The following is an 18,579-nucleotide window of genomic DNA, read 5'->3' on the forward strand; positions in this document are numbered from 1 at the left end:
GTATCCAAAAAAAATCTTTACAATCAATTACATAATTAAATCTGAATAATGAATATATATTTATATATAATATATATAATATTAACTTAAACTCTGAAAGCATTATGTTCTAGTGTAACATGTTATACTGAGAAATGAGGCAGCAACAGATTAGTAGTTAAACTAGCACAAATTTGAGTGTTTGTCTGAAAAATTTTAATGGGCACCAAAGGAGCCTGACTGTCCCATCACACTGAACCAGGTTGTAATAGTTTATCTGCTCTCTGCTAAAGAGGACATTACCTACAGAGGTTTGTATCCATTCACTTGTAAAAATTCCACAATAATTTTTGATAATTTTTGATCCCCTTTATTTTCCAAGATTTACATGCTTAAACAGATGCAATCCATTTTCTGTTTGTATGTCCTGGAAAGCTGAAAAGACATTTTGTATCTTTTATGCATTATCCCCTGTAAACAGTATCTTTGAAGTTCAATGCTTTGTTTTCTGTGAAATGACTGCCTTTTGAACTGTATGCCGAGCGAAGCTGATGAAGATATATTAAACAGAAATTTGTACTGGCAGCCATGTGCCTGGGTAGAAATGAGTGAGGCTGGGCCACTTCTCTCACCACCGAGGACCATTTTACAGTGAGGTAACTATAGGCCTCAGGAGGACTATTCCTGCTGAAATTTCAGTGAGCAGTTAAAAGCAGATTCAGGCCCATCATGACACCAAGAGAACTATTGGTTTATTGCCCTATATGCAATTAGTATTGGTGGTGTATTTGGTACAATAATAATATGCAGTCCTGTAAACACATCCTGTTGCACATAGTCACACTGGCATTTACATATGGGCCCTATGAAATAGTTCCACATATCTGTATGATAATATCCCCTTTTTAAAATGAACATTACAAAACTAAAATAATTTATGAATACTTCTTACATGTTAGCAATGTTTTCTGACTTCTGAGCATACACATTACTCTCACGCAAATCAAGAGAACTAGTATCTTCTAAATTTGTACACTACAGGAACAAATTTTTTAAAGTTTATTTGAAATAGTTTTGACAAATTAAAAAAATAAAATAAAAATCCTAGCATATCTATTAATAAGCTAGCTGTCTAAAAATGAAATCTATATGACCAAAACCACATTTTGGGCAAACATATATACATACTGCATGTGATACAAAAAAACAGCATACAGCAGAAGAAGTAAGACGGAAATGTGTGCAGAAATGTTCACTTTTCATTTTTAAAAATTCTGTTACAAAAGGGGCAGAACTTAGTCCTGCACTAATGACATTTCTGATCCCCTCAGGAACTCAAGTTCCCCCTGTCAATACACACAGCACAAAAAAAGACTAATGCAAACGTTTTTGTATTGTTTACTTTTAATCCATGTAAACTTGTGTTGTATTCTTGAAACGCTCTTTAAACATCTTGAAGTGGAAAGAAGCAGAAAAAAAAGGGAAGAAAAAGGACTTTCAAAAAAACAAGAATAATCCTAAGGTTCACAAGAAATCAAATCAAGAGTTAAATGTTAATTTTGGCATCAAATACTTTGGTCACACAATACCAACTCAGTGATCCTTGATGCTTAGCTCTAGACATCCAGTTATGAAAGGTAGGCTTGTTGTAGTTTTTCCACTTAAGTTCCAGCAAACAGTTCACCACCTCTCCAGATAAAGAAGAGGGAGAGAGAGAAACGTGGTTTTCTTTCCTTCCTTTTTTTTTCCCCTTTTTCTGTTTTTTTTTTTTTCTTTTTTCAATAATATGGATTAATCTGTAAGTCTACAGGAGCAGGAAGATGCCATGAGGTGTCAGTTCACCCCTTTTGTTTACATGTTCTGCAACACAACTGCTGAAGCACCTTCCGCTGGCAGAGATTGTTCTTTTTCACCAGCATACAGAATCCTCCCTCAGCCCAGGACTCTTCCGTGGCTTCCAGAAGGTAGCAGCAAGAGAAGGAGGGGAGATTGAAGATTTGGAGAGCATGGCATGTACAATGGAGGAAGGTCAGACAGGCAGATTTGTTTGTAGAGATCATTCAGGAGCAGGTAGCAAGTAGGAAATTTGGTCCATCAAAAGGAATTTCAGTGAACAGCATTTTTTTTGGGGGGGAGTTATTGTGTGGTCCGACAGGGAATAATTTGTATTCATTTGTGAAAAGGAAAAAAAAAAGATTAGAAAGAGAACAATTAGACAACAGTGATATTTACAGTAAAGGAATTTGTTTTCAATTTTTATGAATCAAAAGAATAAAACAATGAAACCATGGAAAATGAGTAAAACATTCTCAACACAAATGTAAATCCTTTAGAGTGAGTTAAACTAGTAACAAATGCTTGATTGTAAGGCAATGAAATGAGGCCATTTCTGCTTTATAAATTAACAGAAAGAAACCCCTTATGACCTTCCTTGGCTCCCCTGCACTGTTGAGAACATGTGTATGGTGTGATGTAGCATGCTGTATTGCAATTGACTGAAGGTCTGAACACTGATGTGTTGCTCTCATGACAGCTGCATTTGGAAGAATGATAGAGACAGTATTAAGATGGGGTCTTGGGCAACTACATGTGTATCTGACTGAAGTTTCATGTGTATAAATGAAGATGGATTTATCCAGCCATAATAAAGACCAAGCTGGTTTGCATTGCAGAAATCAATTGTAACACTTTATTGAGGCTGTTCTTATTCAACGTTCTTAACATTACACTTCACTTTTTCCATTTATATCTGGCTACTTCTGAACTTGCTCTCTAGACTCTTCCAAACTCCTGACATGAAAAGGTCTCATGATTAGTTTACCAGTACCTGCAATATAACTTTACAATTGACAGGATACTTTTCAAAGTTTGAAGGCCTAAATTCATAATTTCTTAAATTCCTAAATTCCAACAGGAACTGCAAAGGTCCACGGAAGGAAGACTCACACTTTTCTTTTTAAGTCATTGGTAAAACTCTTACTAAATCTAGTGGAAATAAGCTGGACCCAAGAGTAATTGTTACCCTATGCTATGTCTGATGTCAGATCCCTTCCTGCCCTTTGCTCTGGTATGATTTTCCTGTTGGACTGCACTGTATCTACAAGGAATTCACATGATAACATCTTTAAGGAAGCACCATGTGATCTAATTTTGACATCTAAAAGGGATGAATATTATTGAATAATAATGCAATAAGAATGCTATCTGGGTTGCCACAGAGAATCTGGGAGAAGTTCTAATCTCCACTGTAAGCTGAGTGATCCCTATTTCAGAATTATTTTGTTCTCATTACCCTTTCACACAATTCAAGCAATACTGCAAGCATTTTAAACTGTTTTTACTTACCAGCATTTTCACAGCCAAAGTGGTGAAATAAATAAATACAATTTTATTAATAGTACTCTAGGGTCTTCACATAAAAATCTGTTGAAAGCATTGGCTTTTGAAAAAATGGTAAGGAAGGAAAAATAGGTTGTTGGTAATGTAAAAATTACTTTCAGAAAATTCAGGTAAAGTGGATGTGACTAATCTTGCTAATACATGCAAATACAGTTTTCTCCTTTACATACACCTGAGAAACTTTAAAAAGGTAATGCAGACCTCAAAGTAACACTGAGAGAAGAAAAGAAACAGGTCAAACCAACCCCCATACATGTAAAAGAAGAAGCTGGCAGTGGTAAAACAGATCTTTTCAGAGAATTGCACTTACCATCCTTGCATACTGTTCCCATCACACAGACACCAGTGTCTAGGTTATAGCCACTTGGACAGCTTGTACAGTTTCTGTCTCCTTGACCACTACAATCCAAACAGCTGGCATCACATCTGAAAGACAATGGCAGCAGTTGGTTATCTGGCCTCACCAAATACAAGAGTTTGTAGGATTGTAGGGAACCCAATGTCATATGAAGAATGGAAACAGTGCTGCAGGTAACAGATGGAGAAGGACAGAGAAAAAGCAGAATCAGTGGGTATGGAATTTGAAGCTCCTGAAGTTTAAATGTTGAAAGATTTTGCAGTTTCCCCTGGCATGGGTTCTGCACCTTGTTCCTTCTCCTGTGTGTCCCCCTGTGGTTTCTCCTAACGAACCTTGGCACCAGGAGGCGCCGGTGCCATCTCTTCCAGGATGGATCAGTCTCGCCCAGGCATGTGTTGGAGATGGGGATTATATGGACATGCAGGAATGGAGGAGGGCAAGGGATCGCTGTACGGAGTTCGACATGTGGAAGGTCCAGGAAGACCCCCATGAACCCGGACAGTGACATAACAAAAAGGACTTTTCTCAGTTATCAGTTGTTTCCCCATTTTTATTAAAATAAAGATGTCTACTGCTCTCCCAGTTCTAGAACCTTCCCCCAGGCAGGCAGGGGCTGTCACCAAGGCTGTCACCAAGGGTGCAGCTACCATTGGTCGGCTCCCTCTAGGGCCCGCCGCCTTGCCCTGCCTGTCATTAGTCCACTCCCCAGTTCACTCCCCCTCAGTTCTCTTACCCTATAGTTGTAAGCGGATTTGCATGCTCCGCCTTAGTTCCTCCCCTTTTCCAGAACCTTCCCTATCCCAAGTTATATAAACCCCTGTTCCCTCCAATAAAGTTGGATCAGCCTGGATCTTCGGATCAGGTCAGACCATCCTTGGCTCCTGGGTGTTTGTTCTCAGCTCACGAGGCAAACCATACCTAGGGTCAGGGAATAGCCGCGAACGACAACTCAGCAGGCAGTCTGCGAACCCCGTCGCTGGTCTGGTCCCTTCCCAGAGAGACCAAGACTGCGACAGATGGTGCCGAAACCCGGGACTGTCGGTTGAGTCTGTCGTTCAAGATAGGCTCACTGCAGTCCCGATTCGGTGAGAGCCGCAGGAGTGTCTGAGACCCTGCGGTCCGGCAGTCTCCCCTGGCAGAGACTGGGCATCGGCCCCACCTCATCGTTGGAGCAGGCGACCATCGAGAGAGGTGAGCTGCCGGGGTAGCCCCTACCCTTCCTACCCCCATCTCCAACTCCCCCAACAAAGACTGAAAGACTCGGAACTCCATCTCTTTATTAACATCATGGGAGCCGCTCTGGGGAAATCCGAGCGCCCAATTTATAAGAAAATCAGAGCGGTCATCGAGTACCAGGGACACAAGTATGATAAAGCCTCCCTGAAAGCCCTGGCTACTTGGATAAATTCCCATCAATTACAAGTCCCAGAAGAGCTTAACATCGAGCACTGGGAGAATCTGGGAGCCACACTCTGGAAGGCGGAGAAAAAGGGCGACAAAACGGCGGCAAAGGCGCTTATCGCCTGGCGGCTGGTATACATGCTGCTCCAAGACCGCCAAAGGACTGGGCATCCGACCGTTAATTCGGCGAGGGCACAAGATGGCGCCTCGAAGCCTTCGTCCTCCTGCCCCAGCCCCAAGGACAAGAACAAGGGCAAAATGGCGGAGGGGGGACACTGCATGGATCGCGGCGAAAATGGCGGCGGCACGAAACACCTCGTGGCCTGGGATAACAGGGGAGGAGCCGTGGGAGGAGCCGTTGACGGGGAGCGCTGGGAGGGACCGCCCGAGTACACGCCCCCTGAGGCACCGCCCAAAGGCTACGCCCCTCATGGCATCATGGCCACGCCTCCACCTTGTGGCCACGCCTCCACCCAGGCCTATAGCCCCACCCACCTGGAACAACATGGCTGCGCCCATGCAGCTAGGCCCGAGGCCCACTCGAGGGAGGCCTGCCCACCGCTACCACCGAGGCCTCCCTGTCAACGTGCCCTGCCCAGTCCACCCTGCGGTGCCGCACCGGAGAAGCTGTGTAGGCCTGAGGCCCTGGTCAGGCCGCAGGCCTTGTGCCGATCCGTCGTGCATCGGCAACTTTCCATCAAAACATCGCAGGAGTGCCGTCGCGTCGCCTGGTTTACATCGTCGCCTCCGGAGTGTGCACACTCTCTCGCCCCGATAACACCGAGGGCTGAGAGGTGTGATGAACTGGACTGTGAGGGGGAGTCTAACATCTCTCCCCCCACTAGTCCCTTGGGACAATTTTCGGACAATGACTTTTCGGACGTTGCACATGCCTCGGCGCCAAGACCAAACACCTTTGACACCACGGCCGCCGACACGGCCCACGCTTTCCCACCCTCCACCACCTCCCAAGTGGAGGTAGTACTTCACATCGTGGAGGCGCAGGAGAAGGCGTGGAAAGCTGTCCACAAGCAGGCGGCCCAGGCAGGGGACCTAGACATGCTTAAGGCCTTCCCAGTGCATGTGGAGGGAGGTAGGCCACCCCAGTGGAGGCCTATCTCCTACCCTGTACTGAAGGACATCAAGAAGGCCATAGCTGAGCACAACCTAGACTCCCCGTACACACTCAGCCTCCTAGAATCCTTTTTCCAGGCGTTCGACCTCACGCCAAATGACATCCGACAGGTCACGAGCGCCTGGCTGCCTTCCCCACAATACTCCGCCTTCGAGGCGGAGTGGAAGGCACTTATAAGGAGACATGTCACCGAAGGGGACTTCGTCCCCGTTCCTAGGGGGCTGACTAAAGACAGAGCCATCGACCAAATGTACGGGGAGGGGAGGTTTGTTACCAACGCTCAGCAATGCATGATTCCCCTGCCTATTTTCCACAAGTCAGCGGACTTGGCGCTAGAGGCAATCAAGAAGGTGGCCCAGACCAGCTCCAGCACACCTTCGTACGCCTTGATATTTCAAGAGCCACAGGAACCATTCTATGACTTTGCGTCCTGGCTTAGGGAAGCTATCTCGAAACAGATTAGCGACCCTAAAGCCCGGGACGTACTTTTTAGATCTTTAGTCGTAGAAAAAGCGAATGAGGAATGCCGGAGAATCCTCCGGCCCTTAAAAGAGCCCACGTTGCTGGAGATGGTTGAGGCCTGCCGCAACGTGGACTATTCAAAAAAGGACCTTGAACTCGTTGCTTGCGCGGCTACAGGCCGCTGTTACAACTGCGGCCAGGTGGGGCACTATGAAAGACATTGCCCCGCCAACCAACCACCACCCTCACCCAAGACATTGCCAAAGTACAACTGCCAGCGCTGCGGTAAGGGGAAGCACTGGACCTCGTTGTGTAGGTCCGTAACCGACATCAATGGTGACCCGCTTCCTCCAAAGTCACCTAAATCCCAATATAGGAAGCAGGTCACCTTTAGCGACCCCCCAACGCAGCGCAAAGAGGGTGGTGGGCAGGGAAACTCCCCGCCGAGCGCCAGGAGGGGCGTGACGACAATAAATGCCTCTCCTGCATGCCTCCAACGGGCTCAGTCGGAGCCGAGCCTGCACTAGAGCGGGCTCGCTGCATCATCTTGCACCCCTGTGATCCCTGTACCATCCTAAAGGGGAAGGAGTGCGAGATGAAAGTAACATCCATGCAGCCGTTGGAAGAGGGGGAGGAGTACCTCCTACATCCAGCCGCGCAAGCAGCACAAAGGGGCATCATTGCCCAAACCAAAATTGTGACTATCAACGGACATGACAATCTCAATGCACATGACATGACTGTATTTTTTAAGGTTCTTCTCCCCCCAGTAGAAGTCTCCTCCATGGATCCGGTGGCTGTCCTTCTCCCCACCTCACATCTGCAGTGACATCAGCCCACGGAGAAGGCAGTCAACTGGACCACGACCCTGACGGCCGAACAACCCCTGTTGTCGGTGGTAGTAGCCTCACCCCTGGGACAGATGAACATCGAGGGGCTACTCGACACAGGGGCGGATATTACCATCATTGCCGTCAGAGACTGGCCTGACATCTGGCCAAAGGAGGAGACAATACTCAGTGTTACTGGGGTGGGAGGGACTCTAAAACCCATGCAGAGTCGGCATGTGGTCACCTTCACCGACTCTGACGGAAATGTGGCCTCGTGCAGGCCACTGATACTGCCACTGCCAATGACGCTTTGGGGGAGGGACATACTGGGGCAGTGGGGCGCCAAATTAAAAACAAATTTTTAATATCGGCCACTGGTGAGCAGCTGCTACCCAAACTTAATTGGCTAACACAAAAACCGATATGGGTAGACCAGTGGCCCCTTCCAGACGAAAAGCTGCATCAATTGGAGCTCTTAGTAAAAGAACAGCTAGAATTAGGTCATATCGCCCCATCAACCAGTCCCTGGAACTCCCCCATCTTCATCATCAAAAAAGCGTCAGGCAAGTGGCGGTTGTTACATGATCTAAGGAAAATAAACGAAGCGATGGAGTCCATGGGCCCAGTACAACCAGGTATGCCAGCCCTATCCATGCTTCCTCGTAATTGGCCTATTGTAGTAATTGACATTAAGGACTGCTTTTTCCAGATCCCCTTGCATCCGGAGGATGTGGACAAGTTCGCGTTTTCTGTTCCAACTAGGAATGCCGGAGAACCCCATAAGAGATTTGCATGGAAGGTTCTGCCACAGGGCATGAAGAACTCGCCCATGCTGTGCCAAATTTATGTTGCTAAAATTTTGTCTCCAATTCGGCTCCAAAATCCGACAGTCATCATTTACCACTACATGGATGACATATTAATTTGCGCAGAATCCAAAAAAGATGTAATTCGGGTCCTTAGTTTGGTCACAACAGCGTTGCAGGCCTTCCATTTTGAAATCGCACCAGAGAAAATCCAATGGGATTCTCCTTGGCATTACCTGGGCTGGAAACTGTCCCATTCCTACATTACTCCACAAAAGATTAAAATTGATTATGACATTCGGACTCTCAACGACATGCAGAAATTATTAGGAAATATTAATTGGATTCGGCCTCAATTGGGAATAACCACCGCTGAGTTAAGCCCCCTATTCGACCTATTGCAAGGGGATCCTAACCTCGATTCGCCCCGTTCCCTCACAAAAGAAGCTAAAAATGCCCTCCAAATTGTAGAAGACAAAATTTCGAAAATGCAGTCCCAGAGGAAGCTGGTTGGGGCTCCGCCTATCCTGGTTGTGCAAAAAGGCCTAAAACAGCCCTTCGCCATCATAGGGCAAATCGACGAGAAAAATGATGAAGTGATCATTTGGGAGTGGGTCTTCCTCCAGCACTGCTTTTCTAAAACCATCGTTACCCTCCCTGAGATGATCAGCAAGGTCATTCTCAGGGGGAGAAAGCGGTGCTGGGAAATGGAAGGCCAAGACCCTAATATCATATATCTCCCCATAACATCAGAAACTTACGATCAAATGATCCTTCTTTCCACAGATTTCCAATTGGCGGTCCAGGATTTTGAGGGACAAGTGCAATTCACCTTACCCGGTAAGAAAATCACACAAAAACTCAAATTTATCCTCCTAAATTTAAAAATTATGCAGTCCTTGACCCCTATTCCCGGTGCCGTAACGGTGTTCACTGACGGGTCGGGAAGAATGGGCAAGGCTGTGGTGACATGGAAAGTCAAAGATGAGTGGTGTCATGACTGCCATGTCACCACAGGCTCTTCCCAAGTGGTGGAGTTGTCGGCAATGGTCAGAGCCTTTACCATCTTCTCCAACCAGGCTCTGAACATTGTCAGTGATTCGGCCTATGTAGTAGGAGTCGTTAAGAGAGCGGAACACTCCTACCTCAAAAAACTGCGTAACCAACAACTCTTCACCCTATTTCGGGCTCTAATTATGTTAATTGGCCAAAGAGAGCACGCTTATTTCATCATCCACACCTGCTCTCATTCCACTCTTCCTGGTCCTGTAGCGGAGGGAAATCGCCAAGCCGATATTTTGGCATGTATGTCTGTTGTCCCTAACTTGGTGCAGCAGGCGCGAGCCTCCCATGAATTTTTCCATCAAAGCGCAAAGGCGCTGCAGAAACAATTCGGTCTAACCCAAAACCAAGCAAAAGAAATTGTTAAAAGTTGTCCAGAGAGCCAGAAAGTTTCCCCTAGAGGGCTGAAGCCATTACAACTGTGGCAGACAGACGTCACACACATTCCACAATTCGGCCATCTAAAATATGTACATGTTTCAATTGACACTTTCTCCAAATTAATGATGGCGTCTGCCCACACGGGGGAAAAAAAGCAAGAACGTTCAAAGGCACTTAACTGCCGCCTTTGCATTCATGGGAGTGCCAGCGCAAATAAAGACTGATAATGGCCCTGCTTATGTCTCGGCCAGCCTGCAAGCATTTTTCCAACAGTGGGGCATCAGACATACCACGGGGATACCTCACAATCCTACGGGGCAAGCGATAGTGGAACGTGCTCACCAAACTCTAAAAAATATGCTGAAAAAACAAGAAAAGAGCACCGCATCATTAACGCCCCAAGAAAAATTGGCTAAAGCCTTGTATGTCCTCAATCTCCTGAACCGCCAAGAGGGAAATCTGACCCCCATCCTTCGTCATTTTAATGAGAGTAACAACTTAAGTGATGAGAAACCACAAATAATGTATAAAGATCTAGAAACCGATAAGTGGGAGGGCCTCTTTCCCCTAATAACCTGGGGAAAGGGTAACGCTTGTGTCTCAACAGAAAGTGGACCAAGATGGGTGCCCTCCAAGCGAGTCCAGGTCTTCCAAGGACCATCGCCATCGTCATCGCAGCCACCGTCATCTCCTTGACCGACCCATGCGCGATCCTGATCCTCCTCAACTGCGTGTCCCCGACCGAACATCGTCCCGTCCCGACTCCGGCTTCTCCCAAGTTACCACCTAAGGCGGCCCTTCGGGGTAACATCTGGGCTGAACTTTCGGATGTGATGAATTCTGGCAAAATCTGTCTAACCAGCGCTAACATAGACGACCCTCTAAAATCTCACCTGATGGCTCTCTCCGATAGCTCCAAAGTCAGTCGGTTGTTCAACGATTATTATTTCTTGACCCTGACTGATTCTGAACCTATCGAGATAAAAATTTTAGGCTCACCCCACACTAACACCTGTTTTTCATTTCGCCAAACCTCTGCTACGGCTAACAACACCCTAACGCCCGATTCCTTTGCTTACCGCAACATTTCGTTTTGGTGCTTTAACAAATGGTACAGAGAGCCACTAAAGTCCCATATCTTCATTCCGCCAAAAAACCTGCCAAAGGGCTGGTTCCTGGTCTGCGGTGACCGCGCCTGGACAGGCATCCCATCCTTGCCAGTAGGGGGTCCATGTACTATCGCCCCGCTGGTCCTCCTTGACCCGGCCACCCCTACCATGCCAAGGCGCGTCAACGAGGACCCGGACCCAGACAATTTGAAATCCATGATAGTATCTTTCATTTCTATTAACACCACCTCCGAACTTGACTCCCTAGACCGCTTCACTAACCGTTCCTTTTTAGGAAAGACAGACGGGCACATCAACAAATATCTCAATCCACTTAATGCAAAATTGAACAATGTTGCCCTAACAACCCCTGGGTCTCTAAACTTCCGAGCGGCCGTTGACTATTTCATGCTTGCCCGCATGATCGGCTGCTCGGACAGACCCAACCTATGCTGTTTGGAATTCGATAAGCTGCAGGAGAGAACTAAATTTGCTTTCTATAATTTAGCGGAACTTAAAAATTTATTCTCTGCAGCTTGAGCCCCACCAAATTTTTACTCTAAAGATATTTTTGAAAGTATTCAAATTCCATTCATGCCCAATTGGCTGAAACAAATTGTGCTCGTGTGCCTTTCCTCAGCCTTTACTTATTCTTTGGGTTTTGCTAAGAATCTGATCATCCGAAGGGTCTTCCCAGCTTCATTAGAAGACAAAAAAGGAGGAGATGTTGGAGATGGGGATTATATGGACATGCATGAATGGAGGAGGGCAAGGGATCGCCATACGGAGTTCGACGTGTGGAAGGTCCAGGAAGACCCCCATGAACCCGGACAGTGACATAACAAAAAGGACTTTTCTCAGTTATCAGTTGTTTCCCCATTTTTATTAAAATAAAGATGTCTACTGCTCTCCCAGTTCTAGAACCTTCCCCCAGGCAGGCAGGGGCTGTCACCAAGGCTGTCACCAAGGGTGCAGCTACCATTGGTCGGCTCCCTCTAGGGCCCGCCGCCTTGCCCTGCCTGTCATTAGTCCACTCCCCAGTTCACTCCCCCTCAGTTCTCTTACCCTATAGTTGTAAGCGGATTTGCATGCTCCGCCTTAGTTCCTCCCCTTTTCCAGAACCTTCCCTATCCCAAGTTATATAAACCCCTGTTCCCTCCAATAAAGTTGGATCAGCCTGGATCTTCGGATCAGGTCAGACCATCCTTGGCTCCTGGGTGTTTGTTCTCAGCTCGCGAGGCAAATCATACCTAGGGTCAGGGAATAGCCGCGAACGACAACTCAGCAGGCAGTCTGCGAACCCCGTCGCTGGTCTGGTCCCTTCCCAGAGAGACCAAGACTGCGACAGGCATGTCCCCTGCCATGAGGCCACCTGACTTCTGCTGCTGCTGCGACAGGCTACCACTGCCGCCATTGCCCAGCGACAGCACTGTGGCCCCTCCACTACTGCTGGGGAGCGCTGCACCACCTCCGCCACATGGCATGGGTAGTATGGACAGCATGGGCGGTGTGGGTGGCTGGGGGAAGTGGCTGTGAGTGGCGCGGCACTGCCACAGTATCCAGAGCCCACTGGTGGATCTGGGTGGGAGCCACACCTCCCAGGGATTCCTCCACTGCCCCTTATGACTGGCGGTCCAACAGAAGCGTGCCTGTCTCTTCTGCCCATTGAGCCCTGATCCCTAAGCTGCTTGGTCAATTATGGGTGTTTCCCCATTTGTTACCTAGGTAGTAAGTTTTCCAGTTTGCCCCTCCCCTGGACCTATCACGACCAGGTTCCTGAGCCCTCCTCTCAGATCTCCTCTCATTGGATGTTAATGGTTACGGACTCCCCTTTCAGCCAATCCCTCCTAAGGTTCCACCCTGTACTAAGCCCCTCCCCAAACCGAGCAAGGGCTCCATTGAATAAATGCTTTTTGGTTTCACCCCCATGTTGTGTGTGGTGTGTTCTCTGAGAAGGCATTCCCCCACAGTCAGTTTCTGTTATAGGAAAACTTTTTTTATTGAAAAGGACTGTTTACTCTTTCTAGAGCTTTAAGGTGCTATAATATTGCTACTATTAATAATTATGATGATAAAAAAAGTAACTATCCCTGCAACCCAGTTCGACTTCTTTCCATCAAAAACTTTCAGGTCAAACTGTTTTACTAAATAGCTGCATTAGTCTAGTGTTTTGGAACTACACAGAAATGATCAACATAATAATAAAATTGATCATGCAACATTAAGCCAGAAAGGCATGAGCTAAAGCTACAGGATAGAAATGACTGACCTGTTACCCAGTCCTTACATCACTCATCTGACTCCACTGTATTTTCATTACATTTTGATTCTTTTTTTGTCTGTGGAATCTACTGAAAGACATGGTGATTCCTCTCCTACCCTGAATTCAAAATGAGTCAATAATAAATGACTCCAAAAGGGCAAAAATGGTATTTGTTTAACAAGGAATGGAATAGAAAGAAAAGTCCCTTCCTTTCACTTGCATCCAGCCTTTTGTACACTGAGTCAGGTAAGTTATTCCTAACAGTACTTTAGAAATATAGATGTGCCATGTTTGTGAATATGCAGTGGAAGAACTAAAATGGTCTTTATAAGTAGTAATTAACTTAAAAATGCACCAGCTTGACTATTTTTGTTTGCTGTTAAGAAAAGCAGATCCTCTGTCAGATTTGTAAATTTTACAGTTTTTCACTGTAGGCTGCTTTAAAGTGAAGGTCACATTTTAAAGAAAACTTTACAAAAAAGGTAAAGTCCTACTTTACAAGAAAAAATACTTTCAGAAGACCTGTATGAATACAAATCAGATTAAAATAACAACAACATCATCATCAATAATAATAACTTTTTCTTAATTTGCTTAGCAGGCAATATATTTTTTTCTGGTTTAGAAGTCAATGGTATTTTATCTTCTCATAAATACTATCTTTTTCAACACAGTAATAGCTATTATGCTGCCAAACTTCAGACACATTATCCACTGATCATACCTTTTGCAGCTTTTGTATCCACTTTCAGTAGAGTGATCAAGGTAATAACCACTACTACATGACTGCACACATCTTCCATCTTCCATAAAATAACCCAGTGTGCAGTTTATACAGGCATCTACTCCAGCACCTTAGATGAGAGAGAAATTTTTAGAATGCATGTACATTGTTAGAATAAACAACATTACATAATTTCAGTGTATCTTTTTCTGAAATAAATGACTCCTTGTAGTTCTTGCAAAAATCTAGCAAATGGAAGGCATTACTGGAAATCCTAAGTGCTGTCAGAATTAAAAAAAAAACACAGAAAAAAATTTAAACAAACAAACAAAGAAAAGGAATATATGAACTCTTTAAATTAAAACCCTTGATTTCCATTGTAGCTGAAACAAATCTGCTGTATTTTAAAATATATTACAAAGCTACCAAGAGAATTAGGTTTCCACATGTAAACAATCACATTATACTGCAACTGTGATCTAGTGGAATAAAATCAGAGCTAAAATCATACAGGAAAGAAAATTATGCAGATGGTGGGGTACCTGCACATGCTGCACAGGAATGGTGGCACGCTTCACATTCTTTGCCATTATGGTATTTTCCTTCATCACAGTGAATAGTACATTTAGTGCCATGCAAGCTATTGTAAAAACCAAAAAAGAAACAGTGTTTGGGCAGATAACAGCAACAGAGGACAAAAAGATCATGCACAATGTAGTAGTTCTCTTTTAAACAAAGAACAACCCACATATTTCAATTTGTCACCTTCCTTCATTGGTCATATTTTATAAATTTAGAGACATCAATCCCTTCGGGTGGGAATGAAAAGCAATTTTGCCCATGGTGAAATAAAGAAGCTGTTTGCAAACTCCTTGTAAATACTACCAAGTAAATGAACAACGACAAAGAGCACTAAAAATTCAGGCATGTAAAATGCAATTATCCATGAGGAATTTGGCACAGGGTCAGTACCACTGTATTTAAAAAATGCTAAGGGACTTGCTAATAACATCTCATGCTTCTCTTGAAAGACCATCATCTCCAGATACTATGCTGCAGCACAGGTTAAGAACACATTCACAGTGAAAGAAATCACCACCTCCTTCTGCAGCAACACTTTCCTTTGAAACCTCCTAACTGGATGCCAGTTCTGCGTGTCTTGGCAGATTTGTCAAGACTGCAACTGGAGGTATTCTGCCTGCAGGCAGTTTTGAGGGAGCACAAAAGTAATGGAGGATAAAGAGATAGCATAGAGAATCACATTTTCATGCATTCTTCTAGGTAGATGTTTATTACTTTCATGCTGTAAGGTGCCTATAGCAGTTTGCTGGGTTTTAAATTTTTTTTTTTTTTTAAATTAGGACTCCTCAGCCATGTTCACCATCTTCTATGGAACCTCGATGTTCATCCAATTTAATACTTTTTCTAAAAATGCTAGTCAGCTCTGGGTTATACCACGCCAAGTGCTAACCATGTTTTACAGACTGGATCCAGCGAAAGCTGTGTATGGTCAGCATCACTGAAAATTTTTAAGAGTGTATACAGTTCCAGTTAAAAAGCAAACCAGCAATTCAACAAAAGTAACAACTCCGCCTTTTCTATTATTTTTCCTCAGTCACACACCTCAAAGAGCTTTACAAGGCACATAGCATTATCACGTTTTTATAGATGGGAAAACTAACAATTTGCCCAAGTTTATTTAGAGGGCCAGTAATGGAGCAGAACTGGAATTCAGGCCTCTCAAGACCCACTCAAAGAAGACTCTGCCTGTTGAAAACGTGGCCAAGAAAATGCAGAAAGTTTTGAATAACTGTACAGTATGACATGCACGCCCTCCAATGTTCTATTTATCACCCACACAGATGGTGTTTTTTAAAAATGTTACCATAAATTGCTCTCTGTTTGCTAAATATTGCCCAAGAAAACATGAAGGTTGGGCTCTTTAGATTTTTTTCATATTTCAGTTTCAATAAAGGAACTGATACTCTAGAAGCAAACATTCAGCTTTAACTAAGACATATAAGACATGAAAATCCACTTTAACTGGAGCTAAACCCTCAGTGTTAAAACATTAACACAAGGTTCATATTCTGAAAGAAGAATCCCTACACATAGTGAATACTGAGTTCATATGTTTTTGTGCAAGATTTTTTACTTTTGCTGCTTGGATCAAAAGGTCATTCATTTATTCATAAAGAAGCTTGAAATCTGTACTGCTATTTTGTAGGTTTGACTAATAATTTGTAAGAATAATTAAGTTCTCTGAAGAAGAAAAAAATCACTGCTCTTTAAAATATGTGAACAGTATACTGTATGGAATTGAGCCTGAAGTACTTGAGATTACGTGAATGATTGAATATATGAAGAAATACTATAAAGATAATAATTTCTACCACATGAATGAATTAGAAAAATCAGTATGATTTATCAGCTCTACCTCTAAAACAATCCTTGACTGATAGACATACTGTAGGTCAAAGAAGTGAAGAAGCCAGTTTTCAACATGACTGTGGCTTTTATGTTACTTGAAGTAAAAGGGCTTCTAAAAATATGTTGTTAGCGAAATTGGCCCATAGGAACACATGAATATATGATATTACAGACTAACAGCATCATAACAGTTGACATAAAGGCCATTCAAGGTTAAGTAGTTATCAATGTTCTTCATTATGTCTCCATGGCCTCAGGTATTATGTTTAGTGACAACCATAATTTCCTTACCTTAGGCCATGTCTGCATTCTGTGCAGATTTGGAATTCAATACAGGTCTTACAGTTTTCACTACATTTTCGACAAACAATCTTATCTACAAAACAAAAAAGCCCAGAAAACCTTAGTCAGTTTTGTTTGATAAAACTGTATGAATATATTATTACATTACTTACTGCTTTCTAATTTGACACCAATATCAAGCTAGACTAAAATAGCTAAATTCTGACTGTTTCCATCAAATGGTTTACCATCTACCTTTTTCCAACAAACATTGAATGGTTTACTATATTTCTATATATTTGAAATTATAATATATTTATACTGTAGTTATAGTTCCACCCTGAGAAAAATATGTTTTGAGGCCATTATAAAATGTTCTAAATATTTTAAATTTACATTCACAATTCATATTATGGACTTAAATAATCTCATTTGGCACTGACATGTAGTAATGATATGCCATGTGTTCCAGAGACAGTCCTGCAAACAGTCTGTCGTCTCTTCCTGATTTGGGGCTAAAAGACACACCTGCATAAACAGATCTGATCTTAACAAAGTAAATATACAAATTACTTAACCTTTTCATCCCTAGAGTGCCCTTCTTAAAGAAATGTCTCTCTCTCTTCAGCCCTGCAGTCTTTTGGGATGCAGTGACATGTACCTTTCTCAGAAGAAAAACCTGATTTTCCCATTTAATCCTAAGTTTTCATGTATCCATCTTAATTGTGTGGAAAGCAATTGCCCTTATTGTTGTTCTCACACAGTGAAAATGGAAGAATTAGGTAAGACCTGCTTTTGGTAATTCTCAAAAATAAACACACAGGTCCACGACAGAGAAAGAAAAAGACTAGGCACAAAGCTCCTGGGAACATATTTATTTTCTAAAGAATGTCTAAAGATAACCAAAGTCACTGCAGTTTTAAGCACATGTTTGTGTGTGTTTAAGTATTTTTGCTAGCCAAAGCTGGAAATAAAACATGGTCAGTCTACTTGGCAATCACAGGAGGAAGCTGAAGGCAGCTGAAGCCCACTGCTGTTGGGCTGTCACACCACTGCAGTTCCTTACATCTATCAGAAATATTTGCAACCAAGTTTTACAGCTGAAGAGCCCATTATTCTTAAGAGTTCCAGTTTAGTGGACACAATCAGCTCCTCAGCTGTCACTTCTAGTGCCGTAACATTGAATTTGGGTGAATGAGAAATGGCTCACGGTCAGAATGTGTGTGCTGCCTGTCCATTTCCAGAGTGGTCATAACCTGTTCTTTCAGCTGACTTGCTCTTGAACTGCTTCCATTCTGCTACTGTTACTCCCAGCCACTCCCAGCTGAAAAGAAATCCTGACACTAAGCAGGGTTTATAAAATAATGAAACATTTTTCAAGGGATTCTTGATGACACTTGGCAGCAATTTAGAAAGAGGAACAGGGTAAGAGATCAATGCATCAACATACACTTTTCCTGCTTGTAAGTATTCCAGCAATCTCCCCACATCAAATTCTGTAGCCCACAATACAAAACCAACAAGAAATACTAACCCTTATCCAGATAAAATCCATCAGGGCAGTTGGTAATACAGCTATTGGTTACTTCATTCAGGTAGTAGCCAGATTTACAGGTCATGCACTGGTCATTATGGCCTCCAACACAAGTTTCACAATTGGGTGAGCATTTTTTACATCGTTTCTTGTCTGCATTGTAGTGACCAGGTGGGCAGGTGGAAACACAGATCCTGCAGACATCAGGGAAGAGAAGGCAGTAATTACTGAAATAATCTCCCACAACATTCCTGGACCATGACTGCAAAACAGAAATATTTCTTAGCATCACTGCTTTTATAATGATCATGTGTTTACTAGATGTAACCCTTCAAAGCATTGGGTCAAGCTGCCTCCTATCACATTTATTTCCCTACAGCATATGCCATCTCACTAGCAAATGCCTTGTCCGACAGTCATACAG

The 18,579-nt window shown here is 43.7% G+C and overlaps 1 protein-coding gene across 2 annotated transcripts in view; it reads right to left on the reverse strand.

The window, feature by feature from the left end:
* Positions 1-326: 326 nt before the first annotated feature.
* PCSK5 (proprotein convertase subtilisin/kexin type 5) overlaps positions 327-18,579 on the reverse strand; it is a 199,014-nt gene continuing 180,761 nt past the window's right edge. For both annotated transcript variants that reach the window (XM_071581350.1, XM_071581351.1), the window contains exons 16-21: positions 18,156-18,349; positions 16,631-16,715; positions 14,452-14,549; positions 13,910-14,039; positions 3,689-3,804; positions 327-1,933 (exon numbers count right to left, since the gene is read on the reverse strand). In XM_071581350.1, coding sequence (XP_071437451.1) covers positions 1,818-1,933; positions 3,689-3,804; positions 13,910-14,039; positions 14,452-14,549; positions 16,631-16,715; positions 18,156-18,349 — 739 coding nt within the window. In that variant the 3' untranslated portion in view covers positions 327-1,817. The remainder of the gene's footprint in view (positions 1,934-3,688; positions 3,805-13,909; positions 14,040-14,451; positions 14,550-16,630; positions 16,716-18,155; positions 18,350-18,579) is intronic.

This window comes from Pithys albifrons, chromosome Z (assembly GCF_047495875.1).
Source record: "Pithys albifrons albifrons isolate INPA30051 chromosome Z, PitAlb_v1, whole genome shotgun sequence".
In the NCBI taxonomy this organism is placed as follows: domain Eukaryota; kingdom Metazoa; phylum Chordata; class Aves; order Passeriformes; family Thamnophilidae; genus Pithys; species Pithys albifrons.